The 13,092-nt window shown below is 37.5% G+C and overlaps 3 protein-coding genes across 3 annotated transcripts; all 3 read right to left on the minus strand.

The window, feature by feature from the left end:
- Window positions 1-391: 391 nt before the first annotated feature.
- On the minus strand, window positions 392-4,836 carry LOC103969356 (26S proteasome regulatory subunit 8 homolog A). The gene is made up of 9 exons (XM_009382856.3): window positions 4,555-4,836; window positions 4,201-4,298; window positions 2,522-2,746; window positions 2,338-2,400; window positions 2,061-2,224; window positions 1,659-1,815; window positions 1,458-1,556; window positions 1,239-1,349; window positions 392-788 (listed from the first exon to the last, which is right to left on the minus strand). The coding sequence occupies exons 1-9, from the start codon at window positions 4,757-4,759 to the stop codon at window positions 648-650; spliced, it is 1,263 nt and encodes a 420-aa protein (XP_009381131.1). The 5' UTR covers window positions 4,760-4,836; the 3' UTR covers window positions 392-647.
- A 552-nt stretch (window positions 4,837-5,388) lies between these two features.
- On the minus strand, window positions 5,389-8,175 carry LOC135596257 (uncharacterized). The gene is made up of 8 exons (XM_065088297.1): window positions 7,700-8,175; window positions 7,440-7,577; window positions 7,277-7,345; window positions 7,120-7,191; window positions 6,751-6,833; window positions 6,523-6,654; window positions 6,106-6,319; window positions 5,389-5,682 (listed from the first exon to the last, which is right to left on the minus strand). The coding sequence occupies exons 1-8, from the start codon at window positions 8,090-8,092 to the stop codon at window positions 5,638-5,640; spliced, it is 1,146 nt and encodes a 381-aa protein (XP_064944369.1). The 5' UTR covers window positions 8,093-8,175; the 3' UTR covers window positions 5,389-5,637.
- A 133-nt stretch (window positions 8,176-8,308) lies between these two features.
- Window positions 8,309-12,402, minus strand: LOC135596258 (V-type proton ATPase subunit c''2). The gene is made up of 4 exons (XM_065088298.1): window positions 12,200-12,402; window positions 12,019-12,096; window positions 8,900-9,070; window positions 8,309-8,801 (listed from the first exon to the last, which is right to left on the minus strand). Exons 1-4 carry the CDS (start codon window positions 12,301-12,303, stop codon window positions 8,630-8,632), a joined length of 525 nt encoding a protein of 174 aa, XP_064944370.1. The 5' UTR covers window positions 12,304-12,402; the 3' UTR covers window positions 8,309-8,629.
- Window positions 12,403-13,092: the final 690 nt, after the last annotated feature.

Below are 13,092 nucleotides of genomic sequence, written 5' to 3' on the forward strand. Positions count from 1 at the left end.
TAATGTGTAAAAGGATGGCACAATAATGTTTTAGTGATCGAAGAGGTGGTGATTTTGTTCCCAATTGAGAAGTAGTAATTGCCTACGAGAAATGTTACATATCCTCTTATGTAAATGACTCCAATGTCACATATCCTCTTATGTAAATGACTCCAATGTTACATATCCTCTTTGGTGAATCAACTACAGCAATGCGGAAGCCACTCCACGAGGCAAGTAATGTATAGATGATTCTTTTGTGACGGCACGCTGAAATATAAGCTTCAATTTGCAGATTGCGCAGGCAAAAACATTATAAATTTTAATTACGGTTATGTGCATACAATTTTTTTCCTTCATTTACGTTATAAATCGATTAAGACTTAATAAATCATGTGGTTACCATAAATCATGCACAAAAATTTCTTTGTGTAAATTTATATATAGTATACATATAACATTAAAGTAATAAATAATTAGACGGTAACATTCAAGACTTTTGAGTACAGATATTTTAATCACGAATACAGATCTTTAACCATCAAGCAATTTCACTTGGCGTAGTTTAAACGGATCGACCTATAAATTGGCTACTTGTTGTGTTGAGGAGTTTCAAAACAACACACGAGCAGTAGTTTGTCACTGCAATTGGACGAGCAATGGAACTACTACTTCCACAGTTTGCGCAGGGACATGTTCTTCTCTGTCTCTTTCTTCATGACTTTGGCCACCGCCATCTCGAAATCCTCTTGGGTCACATGGACTCTTCTTTCCCTGAGAGCAAACATCCCAGCTTCAGTGCACACCGCCTGCAAACAAGGCATCAATCCATGATATGCACTCCTAAGCAAACCGTAGTCAAAATGAAGTTTATATTTGAATCAAAAGAGCATAAATCGGAAGATTATTAGTCGTTTATTGGCTGTACAATTACGTGTTCATCTAAATACACACATGATATAATTATTGTTGTGAAAAAGATAGCCAAGATAAAGATATGGACTGATGGTAGCCATTTTTTTGGCTGTCCAACATGTTCATCTATAAAAAAACACACACACATGCTCATCTAATATCTCAAGGGGGACAATACCACTACCTGCCTAAAACTGAAATAAGGTGATTCCATATGTAATGGCATACACATGCAGTTATTGTTGTTGTAAAAAGGATTTACAAGATAAAATAACTACAATCATGAATTAAAGAGACGTGGGGAAGAAAATACACAAGCCATTTGAACAGTGAGAAACGAGTACCTTAAGTTCTGCTCCAGATGCTCCATTCATCTTTTCTGCGATTTTTTTAAGATCTATGCCACGCATCAAGTTCATCTTCCTCGAGTGAATCTTTAAGATATCAAAGCGAGACTGAAATACAATGGGAGGTTTATATCAGATCATATTCGTGAAGTTAATTAAGTTGCTAAAGATTAAAAGGTACAAAAACTAATCATGCGTTGAACATCTATTGTTTACCTCTTCATTGGGATTAGGGAATTCAATTTTTCTGTCAATCCGACCAGGCCGGAGGAGTGCTTGGTCCAGAATATCTATCCGATTCGTCGCCATCAGAACCTGAATAAAACAACATAATTTACTTTAGCACACTATTAAAGAATGCAACAATAAATTTTATACTTCTGATGAAATTCATTCACAAGCAAGATATTGACATACTTTAATTTTGTTTGATGCTTCAAAGCCATCAAGCTGGTTAAGAAGCTCGAGCATCGTTCGTTGCACTTCACTGTCACCATTACCAGTGCCAGACTCCATTCTAGCAGATCCAATACTGTCTATTTCATCCATGAATATTATTGATGGAGCATGTTCCCTGCAAAGAAAAATATTTGCACCAATCACATTAATGTATATGAGGGATCAAAGCTATAAACTTTTTTCTAACAGCAAGGGGAATATAGAGTCAACGAAACGAACGTGTAAATTGCCAACCTCCTAGGCTATGGATAAGAGTAATGCAATGAAGGAGACGACAAAGGACATAATATAGAAAACCAAAAGAATTTATCAAAAAAAGGTCTTACAGAGGTAATGTGTTGACATTGCAACTTAATATACCTGGCCATAACAAATAGTTCACGAACCATTCTAGAGCCCTCTCCTATGTATTTCTGAACCAACTCAGAGCCAGAAACCCTTATGAATGTGCAATCAGTATGATGAGCAACTGCCCTTGCCAAAAGAGTTTTCCCTGTGCCAGGAGGCCCATAGAGCAAGACACCCTGCAAATAATCCAAAATCCAATTGTATATGCAACGTGTGTGTTTCTTTTTAGGAGAGATTAGCATTTGACAACCTGAAAGCATAAATAATATGCTGTCTATGGTGGCAATACCTTTGGTTGCGCTATTCCAAGGCTCTCAAACAATTCAGGATGCTTAATTGGAAGCTCAATAACCTGAAAAATTGAGTGTCTGACATTTATTACATGGATCTCATGTAATTCAACAAGTCAAAGGAAGTATCATAAGTTGAAAAGCTATAATCAAATAGAAAAAGACTGTTGGCAATTCATTGACCTCCTTTATTTCTTTGATTTGCTGATCAAGACCACCGATCATGTCATAGGTGGAATCTGGAACCTTTTCAACTTTCATAAGATTGACCAGAGGATCTACTTTGCTAGGCAGGATTAGGTGAAGAACATAACTATCATTGCGAAGGGCAACTCTGGTTGATGGTGTTAACTTTGTTATATCTATGCTCTTATCAAGATCAACAACATATTTTCCTTCTGGATGAACCTGGAAAAGGATAAAGAACAAGCAAATGAATAGTAACCACTAAATTTTCAAAAACCTTAGAAAAACAATATACAGCCAACTTTTGATGTAGAGAGTAATGCATCATTATAATGCCAATCTAACCGGCAATCAGTAATAAAGATGGATAAAGATTATATATAGCTTGAATGACATGGATAAGGATTAAGTGCAATGTTCATGGTGACCCAAGAAGAAGAGATATAGTAGAAAATAATCATCCTTAAGCTAGGTCATCATCAAAGAACAATTAAATAATTAAGCAGTTGGATTAATTATTTAAATGGGGACTTTGAGGAGAGAGAATAAAAGGGTGAATCTAGTAAAAGTGACTTCCATCAATGCAGGATTTGTGGGAATTGGGAAGGATCAATGCATATAGTATTCCCTCAATATTTAGGAAGGCTATTTTCGAGATTTGAGGAGAGAGGATTCATAACACAGAGAGAGAGAGAGAGAGAGAGCAGGGGTGGAGTCTTGGCCCATTGTTTCTCCACTATTTGCGACCAATCCCATCAAAAGTAACCACTAACCAAATCATCAAGAACATCTTGACAAGCATGGAAGGTAAGATAAAGATTGTTGAAGTAAAATCACAAATGCTGAAGAAAGATCAATGAATCATACACATCTGTTGAAGAAAAAAGGGATAAAAAACATCTTGTAGACAAAACAAAAGAATATGGTCCACAACCCCTAACAGAAGGGTTCACTGTATAAAAGGGTATAAATAACTAGACTTTACATGTGAATAAACACTTTTAAACGAAAGCACAATAACATTTACTCTTAGGAAACCAAGATAAATGCATGTATAGTCCCAAACAAAAAAAATACAACCTTTGTTTACTGCACAGGAAAGACAATTGTGCAGTTTTCACTTGGATCAATGGCCCACATAACTGCTAATGGGAAGAGAAAAAAACCCAGATAGTACAATTGGATCAATGGCCCTAATGATACCTAACGATGCCATCCTCATGCACGTCTGGCTTTGATCAAGAGGTCACGTGCATCACAAAATAGAGAAGACTTACACAAGAAGGTCAAGCTTTCAAGTTTCTAGGAAGAGACAACAAGTGCAGCCCATCATCAATCCAATAACCTAGTAAATTCGTTGTTCCATGCACATTAGTTGCAATAGATGCATGCTCATCATCGGCTGTGGATGATCTACCAATGTACATAGCCCGCATTGGTGGGAACCTCATCATCGACGGTCGATGATCATGACAGCAGTTTCCAAAAGTGTAGTAATACAATAAGATGATAAAATGTTCCAAATAGATGCCTTCACCAGACAAATTTAAGGGAAAAAACTGCAAACATTTGCTAGAATCAAGAATCCCTATTTTATATGACAAAAATAAATAAGAAGTGCTAAAACAAATCCGTTAGTTGATACATGACAAACATAAAATAGTACCAAGATTTACCTTGACCAAGACCTTCGATTTGCCCATCACTTTCACCACCTCGCCCACATAAGAACCAGGCTCCTGAAGTAGCTGCAACTCCTCACGGAGCATTCTTACTGCAACCACAGACCACATGCATCAGATCGAATCGGAAACTAAAAAGGGATCGCTCTAATAGCACAAAACGCAGCAAGATCCAACCATTTCTGCAAGAACTATTCCGACCAAAAGAATTTGCCAAGAAAGAAACATCGAGAATCCTCTCCTCTCGATTATCTTGACGATCAACGGCAAGACTAGGGTTCACCGTATTAAAAGCGCATCAAGAAGAAACGGTGCAAGAACAAAGGGCTAGAATTAGGGTTTCCGAACCTCGCGAGTTGAGGTCGTTCCGCTGGGCCTCGAGGCGCTGGAGGTTGTTGGACTTCTGCCGGATCTGGAGCTGGTGATCATGGATGTGCTGCAGATAGTACTGCCGCAGCCCCTCGCCTCCGCCTCCCCTGACCCTCGCCGCCGGAGCGCACATCTCCCCCTCCGCCTCCGCCGGATGCTTCTTCTCCACTGCCACCGTCGCCATCGTCCTCCCTCGCCCTTAGCAACAACAAAGTTACGAATCTACCGATCATGCGCCTCTCTTTTATCGTGAGTTGCCTCCGCCCCTTGCGACACAAGCAACCTTTCGACTTTGTTTATTTGCATATAAACCCCCGAAAACAACGGAATCTTCTCGAACATGCATTGCCCGAATGCAAATTCGTAATATTATAAGTTATCTCTTGTAATTAGTTATTTTAGAATATCAATTCTTATATTTTTAAAAGTAAAATATTTAGATCCCTATATAGATTAAAAAAATAATTTTATAAGATTAAAAATCAAGAGAAAGATTTTATTGAAACAATGGAATGAAATATTTTATTTTTATAAATATAAAAATCTTAATATAATTTTTAAAAATATAAAAATTAAAATACTAAAGATAACTAATTACAAAGGATAATATATAATCAAGTGCATAAACTTAAGGATGAGAGGGCTTGTAATCAAAAGTTACATCCCCATTTTTTCTAGTGAAAAAAACAAGGCTTCCTTGATCCTTTTCTTGATTCCAGTCAAATAACCATTCACTTATAAAGGTTGAGAACAAGAACATAATAATAGGATGAAACTGATTTGCAATTATGTGATAGACATTGACAAAGAACAGAGAAAATTTCTTGTGTCTATTCTTTGCATTTTAATGTATCAATTTTCAGTATCCACCAATCTTTTTTACAGACTGAGTGCAAATATACAGGTAAGAACGTCACAGCTATTACAGGAGATCAAAGAAATCATTGATCTACACAATGTATATTGAAAGAACGATCGAAAAGTTGCACTTAGGAATGAGCTTAACAAAGATGACACAGTTGATCCCTGCTCCGGCGGAACTGTCTGCAACATGCTTGCAGGTTATTCTAATGTGAAGTCATTAAGCCATATCAGCACCTCATTTCGCTTTGATCCAATGTTGTAGTGACATGACAGTAAAACAAAGCAAGCATCAGGAACAGTAAGAAGACAGAGCAGCTAAAAAAATACAACAATAAAGCAGTCTTGCTATTTTTACTGTTTATCATAAAACATGATCAATACGGTACCAAAGACAAAACTTCAGAATGGACGGCACAATGAAACAAACTTGTGGTCTGTAGTTCTAATATTGTTCTCATAGGACTGTAAAGAAGCACACTAGACATGAAAAAAAGTGAAGAATAAGTGGAGTAAAAAAAGACAACTATCATTAAAAAGGTTGGAATAATCTTTTTTAAAAGAACCTCACAACATAGGAAAAATATGTTCACTAAATTAGTCAGTTCTTAGTGCCTTTTGATATTTCCTTTGGAGTATATGCATGGAGCATAACAAGAGACAACATACCATTATGAAGCTGTTTGTACTGCCAGGATCATTGTAGCGAGCAAGCAAACAACCTTGTTGAGGTCTGAGACCATCTTTAAGTATTGCAGACCGAAGTTCTCTCTCTTTACTGAGTACAATCTCTTCACTCGGTTTTCCACTAAATTTTATTACTGCAGCAATACCTCCTTCAACCTTTCTCAAATTAACTGCTTCGGCACTGGGAGAAGGCAAACTGACCAAATGAAGGTGCTTATCAGCTAATGACATTATTCAAGCAAGCACCACCTATTTAATTTATAACCAGGTCTCTTAAAATCCACGTCAGTCAGCATGTTTATGAAATGAACTATAGGATAATTTTCATGATTCTGACTGTAATGTGTAGCTATTCAGACTTAGCTGATGGCAGTGAACCAGTGGCAGAATTACGCTTACTTGCCCAATTCTTTGTCCATTGGTAGAACGATCTGGATAGAAACTTTTGATAATTTGTCATCAACTGCCTGTGTGAAAACAGGGGTCGTCATGGGAATCTTTTCAGTCGAGGAATTCTTACCGAATATATACCTACAGCATGCAAAAGATGAATACATCTTAAGTAGTATACAAATCACAATGCTACCAATTTGCTGTTCCTACTTGAACTAAACATGTTTTACTAACCCGGCAACATTGTTGAAACCAGATGAGCCAGATAGCTTATCTCCTTCGGTTTCAACCACCACAAATGGCTCATACTTCCTTATCTGTGAACACAAAAAAGATTTAATCAAACATTTCAGTGTTTATTATGTCCACTAGGATTTGTTTCTAAGGAAACAGGAGGGTTGCACAGGAAAAGAACCCAAGCATATTACTTACAAATAAAAAGAGAAACAAATAAAAATCCTAACAACATGACTACTTTTCCTTGCTTTTCTTTACTAGTTTCTGAATCTGATCATAAACACAAATTAAAGCACATAACAGCACAACATGAGATATATAAACCAAAGAGACCATATAATAATAAAATTTTGCTTCAAAAGATACCTCATAATTTGCAGTTCTTTTCAGTATCAAGTACTTTGGGGTTTCCAATTCCGGAGTCTTGTATATTCGCAGCTACAGAAGTACAAGCGATGGATAAGAAAAATTGAGAGACAAATCAAGATGACAGAACCACATTGTTGCAATAATGAAGACATACCTGCTTTAAAACATCTATTAGACCTTCCAAAGAAAAGTAGTCATTGTTTTGTATGGAGTCCCAAAGATCCTACGGATACAAAAAGTCATCGATAACAGCATTGATCAAACCACAAAGTCAAGAGTGTCAGAAGCTACTGCTACAGTATCGAAAAGAAACTCACCAAATGGCTGCAAAATTTTTGAGTCAGTGGGTTGACGCCCATGACTGATGTTCCCGTGAACACCAACTCCGGTTTCCATGGTAGAAGCGTAAACCTCATTACCATAGTCCATCTTGTACTGATTTCATTAGGTCCTGTCTACAAGAATTTAATCAGTTAAAGAAATACCATAATAGCAATGTCTAAACTTCCTAGAATTCACACAGGACAATAGAAAGGATCGACACAGGAGCGATTTCCGAAGGGCAGGGAAAGCAAACCTGCCTCACGTGGTGCAGATAGAAATCGGGGCGGAAGAGCAGCTTCAGGAGCCGGATGTTGAACAGATAGCCGTCGATGGTGTCGTGACGCGTGATGGGGTCCCGGAACCTCACGCGGTCGTCGTACATGGTCCGGTCGATGCCCTGCTCGTCGAAGAGGTGAGGGAGGTCGTCATAGAGGAACTCCACCAGGTCTTTCAGGTCGGTGCCCACCTTCTCCACCGACTCGCTCTTCACAGCGCAACCCCTCCTCGGACCCACACTCCTTGTCACGGGACCTGCGGGAGGGCGTCGGAGATGAAGGAAGGTTCCGGCGGGCTTCAGGGCGGCGGGAGGCCGCCTGAGGCCGGCGGGAACTGGACGGAGGAATTGGTTGGCGAAAGCTGTGGCCATTCTTTTCTCTCTTTTTGTGGTTAGTTGGCTCCGAGCCAGCGTTCTCCAACGTGCGCTCGACGTCTTCTTATCCACAGCCACTCCTGCTAAGTAACGACGTGACCGCTGCTACATGATACTTTGTGCTTGTATACACCAAAATATATGTACAGATCATTTTCCTCAAATTTTACATAGATATATATGTACATCAAAACGGGGTTTTAATTCCAAATATGATGCTGAAATAGATTATACGCATTAAAAATAGATGCAAATTTAGGATTCCATACAATATCATCATGGATCCCAGCCATGAACATGACCATGGGTTATTTGTCTCAGACAAAAAAGAAAAGAAGATCTCAGCAACAGGAGATGATTCTGTGCCACAGGCAAAATGTTTCTTTCAAGGAAGGGATCCATGAAACCTGACATAACGACAAACAGATGATAAACGAAGTTTCGGATACTGATTATGATGAAGATGTGCTGCACAAGCTTCGTGTTTCCAGTAAAAGAGCAAAACAGAGCTTTGGGGTGTGGTAGGCAACCAACTCATGCTGTTTTGGCTGGCCATGTTGCTTGCGCCGACATAATTATGCCAACGATCACACCAAATAACCCAAGTGCACTGCCAAATATTTCAATCACCAGAATCTTGACAAAAAGCGTGGAGTTTTGAGCATCGGACAGCGCACAGCTGCTTCCAATTATTCCTACGCAAAGTCTGTTCAGAGAGAACATATATCAATGAGCAATCGATGTAAAAACATTCTCCTGAAGCTGTGCAAGCTATGGATGTGACTGCATGGTTGTCTAACATACCCGCACATGAGATTTGCAAAACCCACGATGATTCCAGAAGCAAATATTGCATATCCAGCTCTAAGAGACTCTGGATCATATATCTTTGATGATGGCACGCTTTCTAGTTTTGTTTGTAGAATAATTGCAACAATAACACCATATATGGCGACAGCCTCGCAGAAGATAACACTGAAGATGATGCATTCACCTTAATAGTGTTAGAAAGATTACGAAGGTGAAATATCAAACAAAATATATTTTTTCTTTTGGGGCAATTAATCACAATATTGTTGTTGCCACAGGCAGATGATATGCAAAGGCACTAACAAACAGTTTGATTAAGATTCTGTGTGTAAAATAATATCAGTCGTTGTATATATATGTTGTCGCAATTTAAAGAATGGGGTGAGATCAAGATCAGCTTAATGAACTTTCAATTACATGCAACAAAGCTTGGACCTAAATCATGCATGACTGCCTGTAAATATTGAGCCACAAAAGCTCTATATGACATCCAAGATCTAGCCTGATTAAGAATACACATCAGATTAAGTGCAATCAACTTTAGCACATGAGCCACAAAGCTCCATACTAAAATGGGATCAAGTCTTGCAAAACACATGACATTATAAGCACCTCACAGCATTAAGGAGAGAAATCATAGGCCACATAACCATCCAACAAATACAGAAACAGACTCAAAATACAAGAGACTAGTTAGATTAGCACCTTTAAATTCCTATAGAACCAATGTTCATATCATATTGATGGGTAATTAACTGCTTAAGAAACATTATCTAAACTTAATTCATGTGGACAATTGGATCCATGCCATAAGCATCTACATTTACTTTCTCCGCTATAAAACCAAATAAAGTTGGACCATAACGACTAGACCGATGAGAGCGAAAGTGGAACTCTATGCTTCCACAGGTAATATATATTCAAAAAAAGACAAAGGAAGTTCCCTAGTTGTCTGGAAGATTAATCACAAAAGCTATTCTGATGATGAGATAATTAATCTAAAACTACAAGAGAAAGAAAACTTGCACAATGTTTTTATTAATCAGAAAAAATTGGTGGGTTTAAAAAAAAAAGTGTACCTGGCATTAAGAAAGAGTTAATAAAGATAATATATAATAAAGTTATTATGACAAATGTTTGTGTTTGGCAAATCGCTACCACTGCAGGCTTGAATCAAGGATCTACTTTAGATCAGTAATATATTCTATCAGTAATAGATGAACTTATTGGCCATATTCAAAAACAAGTTTCCATGTTGTTGTATTATCTGCTAACAGTAGTGAGAGTATAATAAGGGCCGACGAAGACAAACAAATGAGACTTAGGGTTCTAAATTATGTGAATATAAGAACTAAATATATTAAGTGCAACTTTAGCAAAATCAAAAAAACAAATGAAGGTATAATTAATAAATATGGGCAATAATTTTTAAAAAGTAAAGTTTTTTCTATTGTTCAGCATGGAAGGGAAAGTAATGAAGAAAACATATAGAGTTAAAGTAGAATTATTTAAGCAAATATGTATGTATCATGAGTATTGAGTTACCCTTTTGTGCCTCTTAAACTAAAAGATAATTCTATAAACAAATCCTCGTGTGTCTCTTAAACTAAAACATAATTTTATAAACAATTATAAAACCAGGTCTAAATGTTGGGCTGTTAGAAGAAAAAAAATCATATAAAAATTTATGATACCAAAATGAGGATGCCGAGATGGATGTGTAGGGTCACTAGAAATGTAAAAGTAACAAGCATTTACATTCAAGTGCAATCAGGATAGTTCTGATTGCGTATCGAAAGTAAGAAAAACTCTTCAGTAGACCTATAGATGCATCAACTAAAAGAGGTCAGTTGATTAAGGATATAAAAGTTGAAGACAACCTAAGAAAATTTTATTAGACAAGACTGAAAACAGAATTGACTGTTAGTTTGATTAATAATTTGGTACTTGATGAAGCTCAATGGCAAAAGTTCCATGTATCTAACCCCAGTGGGGACCTTGCAGCTAGGTCCTATCTCAGATACATCGTATATTGCACAAATTTAGACAAACCAAAAGTTGGATCAAGTTGAATAGATATGACAATGATATCTAAGCCCATTTCAGCAAATATAGTGAGTTTTGCATATCTCAGGTACTACTAGCATATACAAATCACATTGGCTATTCAAAACTCTGATACCCAAGTATCCATCAACTTCTCTTGGACACTCAGACTAATGCAGCTTGTGATGCTCTCTACCTCAAAAAGGTTGAAGTTTTGTCAAGAATCACCAAGGCCTAAAAATCAAGGGCAAAGACTTAATCATGCTATATTCACTTACTATTAATCTTGAACGGAAACCTACATGGAAAGAGCAATTTTGTCCATCTAATCATTCATCATGGGAGAGCTAGAGCTGAATCAGATATATTCACCCCGTTTAGACATAAAAAAGACAACCTAATATTACAACATTTGCCATAGCGCAAGCTTCTTCTACAATATACTACCTTCTTTCACCTAATCCTTTGGCACATTTTTCGCCGATTAGTATTAGACATCTGGCAGCTATCTAGTCTAGATTCCTTGCACGAAAAACCCTCTGGTTATATAACATACACTCCAAGTCTCTCGAGCTCAATGAAATTGAGTAACATACCAGTGGTAAAAGGGCCCAATCTAGCACCAACAATTAGCAGCAGAAAACAGACTCGGGTAACCTGATCAAGTATAGAAAAGCACATTCATACAACTTTGTTAGGACAATCACCCGTTGTGTGGATTTAAAGGCCTAGACTAGTAAGCATAACATATCTATTAGATTATTTTTATAACATGGAAGAATAGGCTATAAAGGGAGATCTGGTCTCGTTCACAACAGGATTTGTTGTTTAGTTGAACCTCTAAGGAAATCAAAGTCTCCGATATACTATAATTTACCGGTCAGCTGATCACGAATTATTTCTCTTGCAGTTTTCCATGAAACTTAAGATCCACACATTCACAACTCAAAGATATATCATCATTTGCAGAGCCTCAAAGGCGAAATAGCTAGCTAGGTACTAAATCGAGGAAGAAACACCGAATTATCATTAAAAAAACCCTTTAACCGAAGAGTAATAGCACGCACCTAATGAGATTCTTCGAGGTGATTCTGGGGGCTTTGATCGCCGCACCGATCAAGCTGCTCCCGGTGATATAGATCCCCCTGGAGGAATCGACAGAAGGTAATTATGAAACAAATATAGGGAAAATGGGGGAAAACTACGAAAAGAAGCAAGGAAAGAAAAGAGAGATTTCGATCGTCCCACCAAGCAGCGCCGAGGACGGAGACGCCGATTGAGATGGCGATTCCGATGGAGGCGAAGGTGTAGGGCGAGATCTGCGTCAGCGCCCGCGACCACGAGCTCGACATCGCAGCGATCCCTTCCGAGAAGACGAAGCTTAGGGTTCAGGTGCCGAGCAAGCAGAGGAAGACAAGGACGGATTTGGATTGCCGCACGAAGACCTCGCGATCCGGAGGGGACGGGCCATAAGTGCCCGTTTCGCAACATTTTTGTTGTGTGTTTTATGATTTTGAAAACAAAAACTCGCAAAGTCTGATAATGTTTCACATTTGATCATCTCGACGTCATGACTAAAGAGACGACTCCAAACGCACCGACCCAACCAATGTGTGTTACGTATATGGTTGTAAGTTAACTGGTTCCCCGTATCAGCTAAGTACGAGTAGTGTAGGATTTGCTTCATCGACATCCAAATTATTCCACAACGTTATTGTTGTGAGTTTTCTGTTTATGAAAAGATAATTCTCGCAAGCGTTGATTGGATACTTTCATGTATGATCGCCTCCATGCGGCTAATTACATGTTAACTATATTATATATATATATATATATATATATATATATATATATATATATATATATATCTTTAGCAGTTTTTATATTTTTAAAAATTATATTAAGATTTTTATACTTATTAAAATAAAATATTTAATATCGTTTCTCCTCACATCGTCACCTCTACCGATACCACTGAGCATATATACCACTGAGCACATATAGTATTTTGGTCGAGTAAACGATGTGAGAAAAAATAAGATTAAATAAGAATCAGGATGTTAAAAATAGTTAATTATATAAGGTAATATGTAATTATTCATCTTCATATTATTACTTTAGAAATGACTTCAACGTAATAC

The sequence above is a fragment of the Musa acuminata genome, chromosome BXJ1-10 (assembly GCF_036884655.1).
Source record: "Musa acuminata AAA Group cultivar baxijiao chromosome BXJ1-10, Cavendish_Baxijiao_AAA, whole genome shotgun sequence".
NCBI classification, from domain to species: domain Eukaryota; kingdom Viridiplantae; phylum Streptophyta; class Magnoliopsida; order Zingiberales; family Musaceae; genus Musa; species Musa acuminata.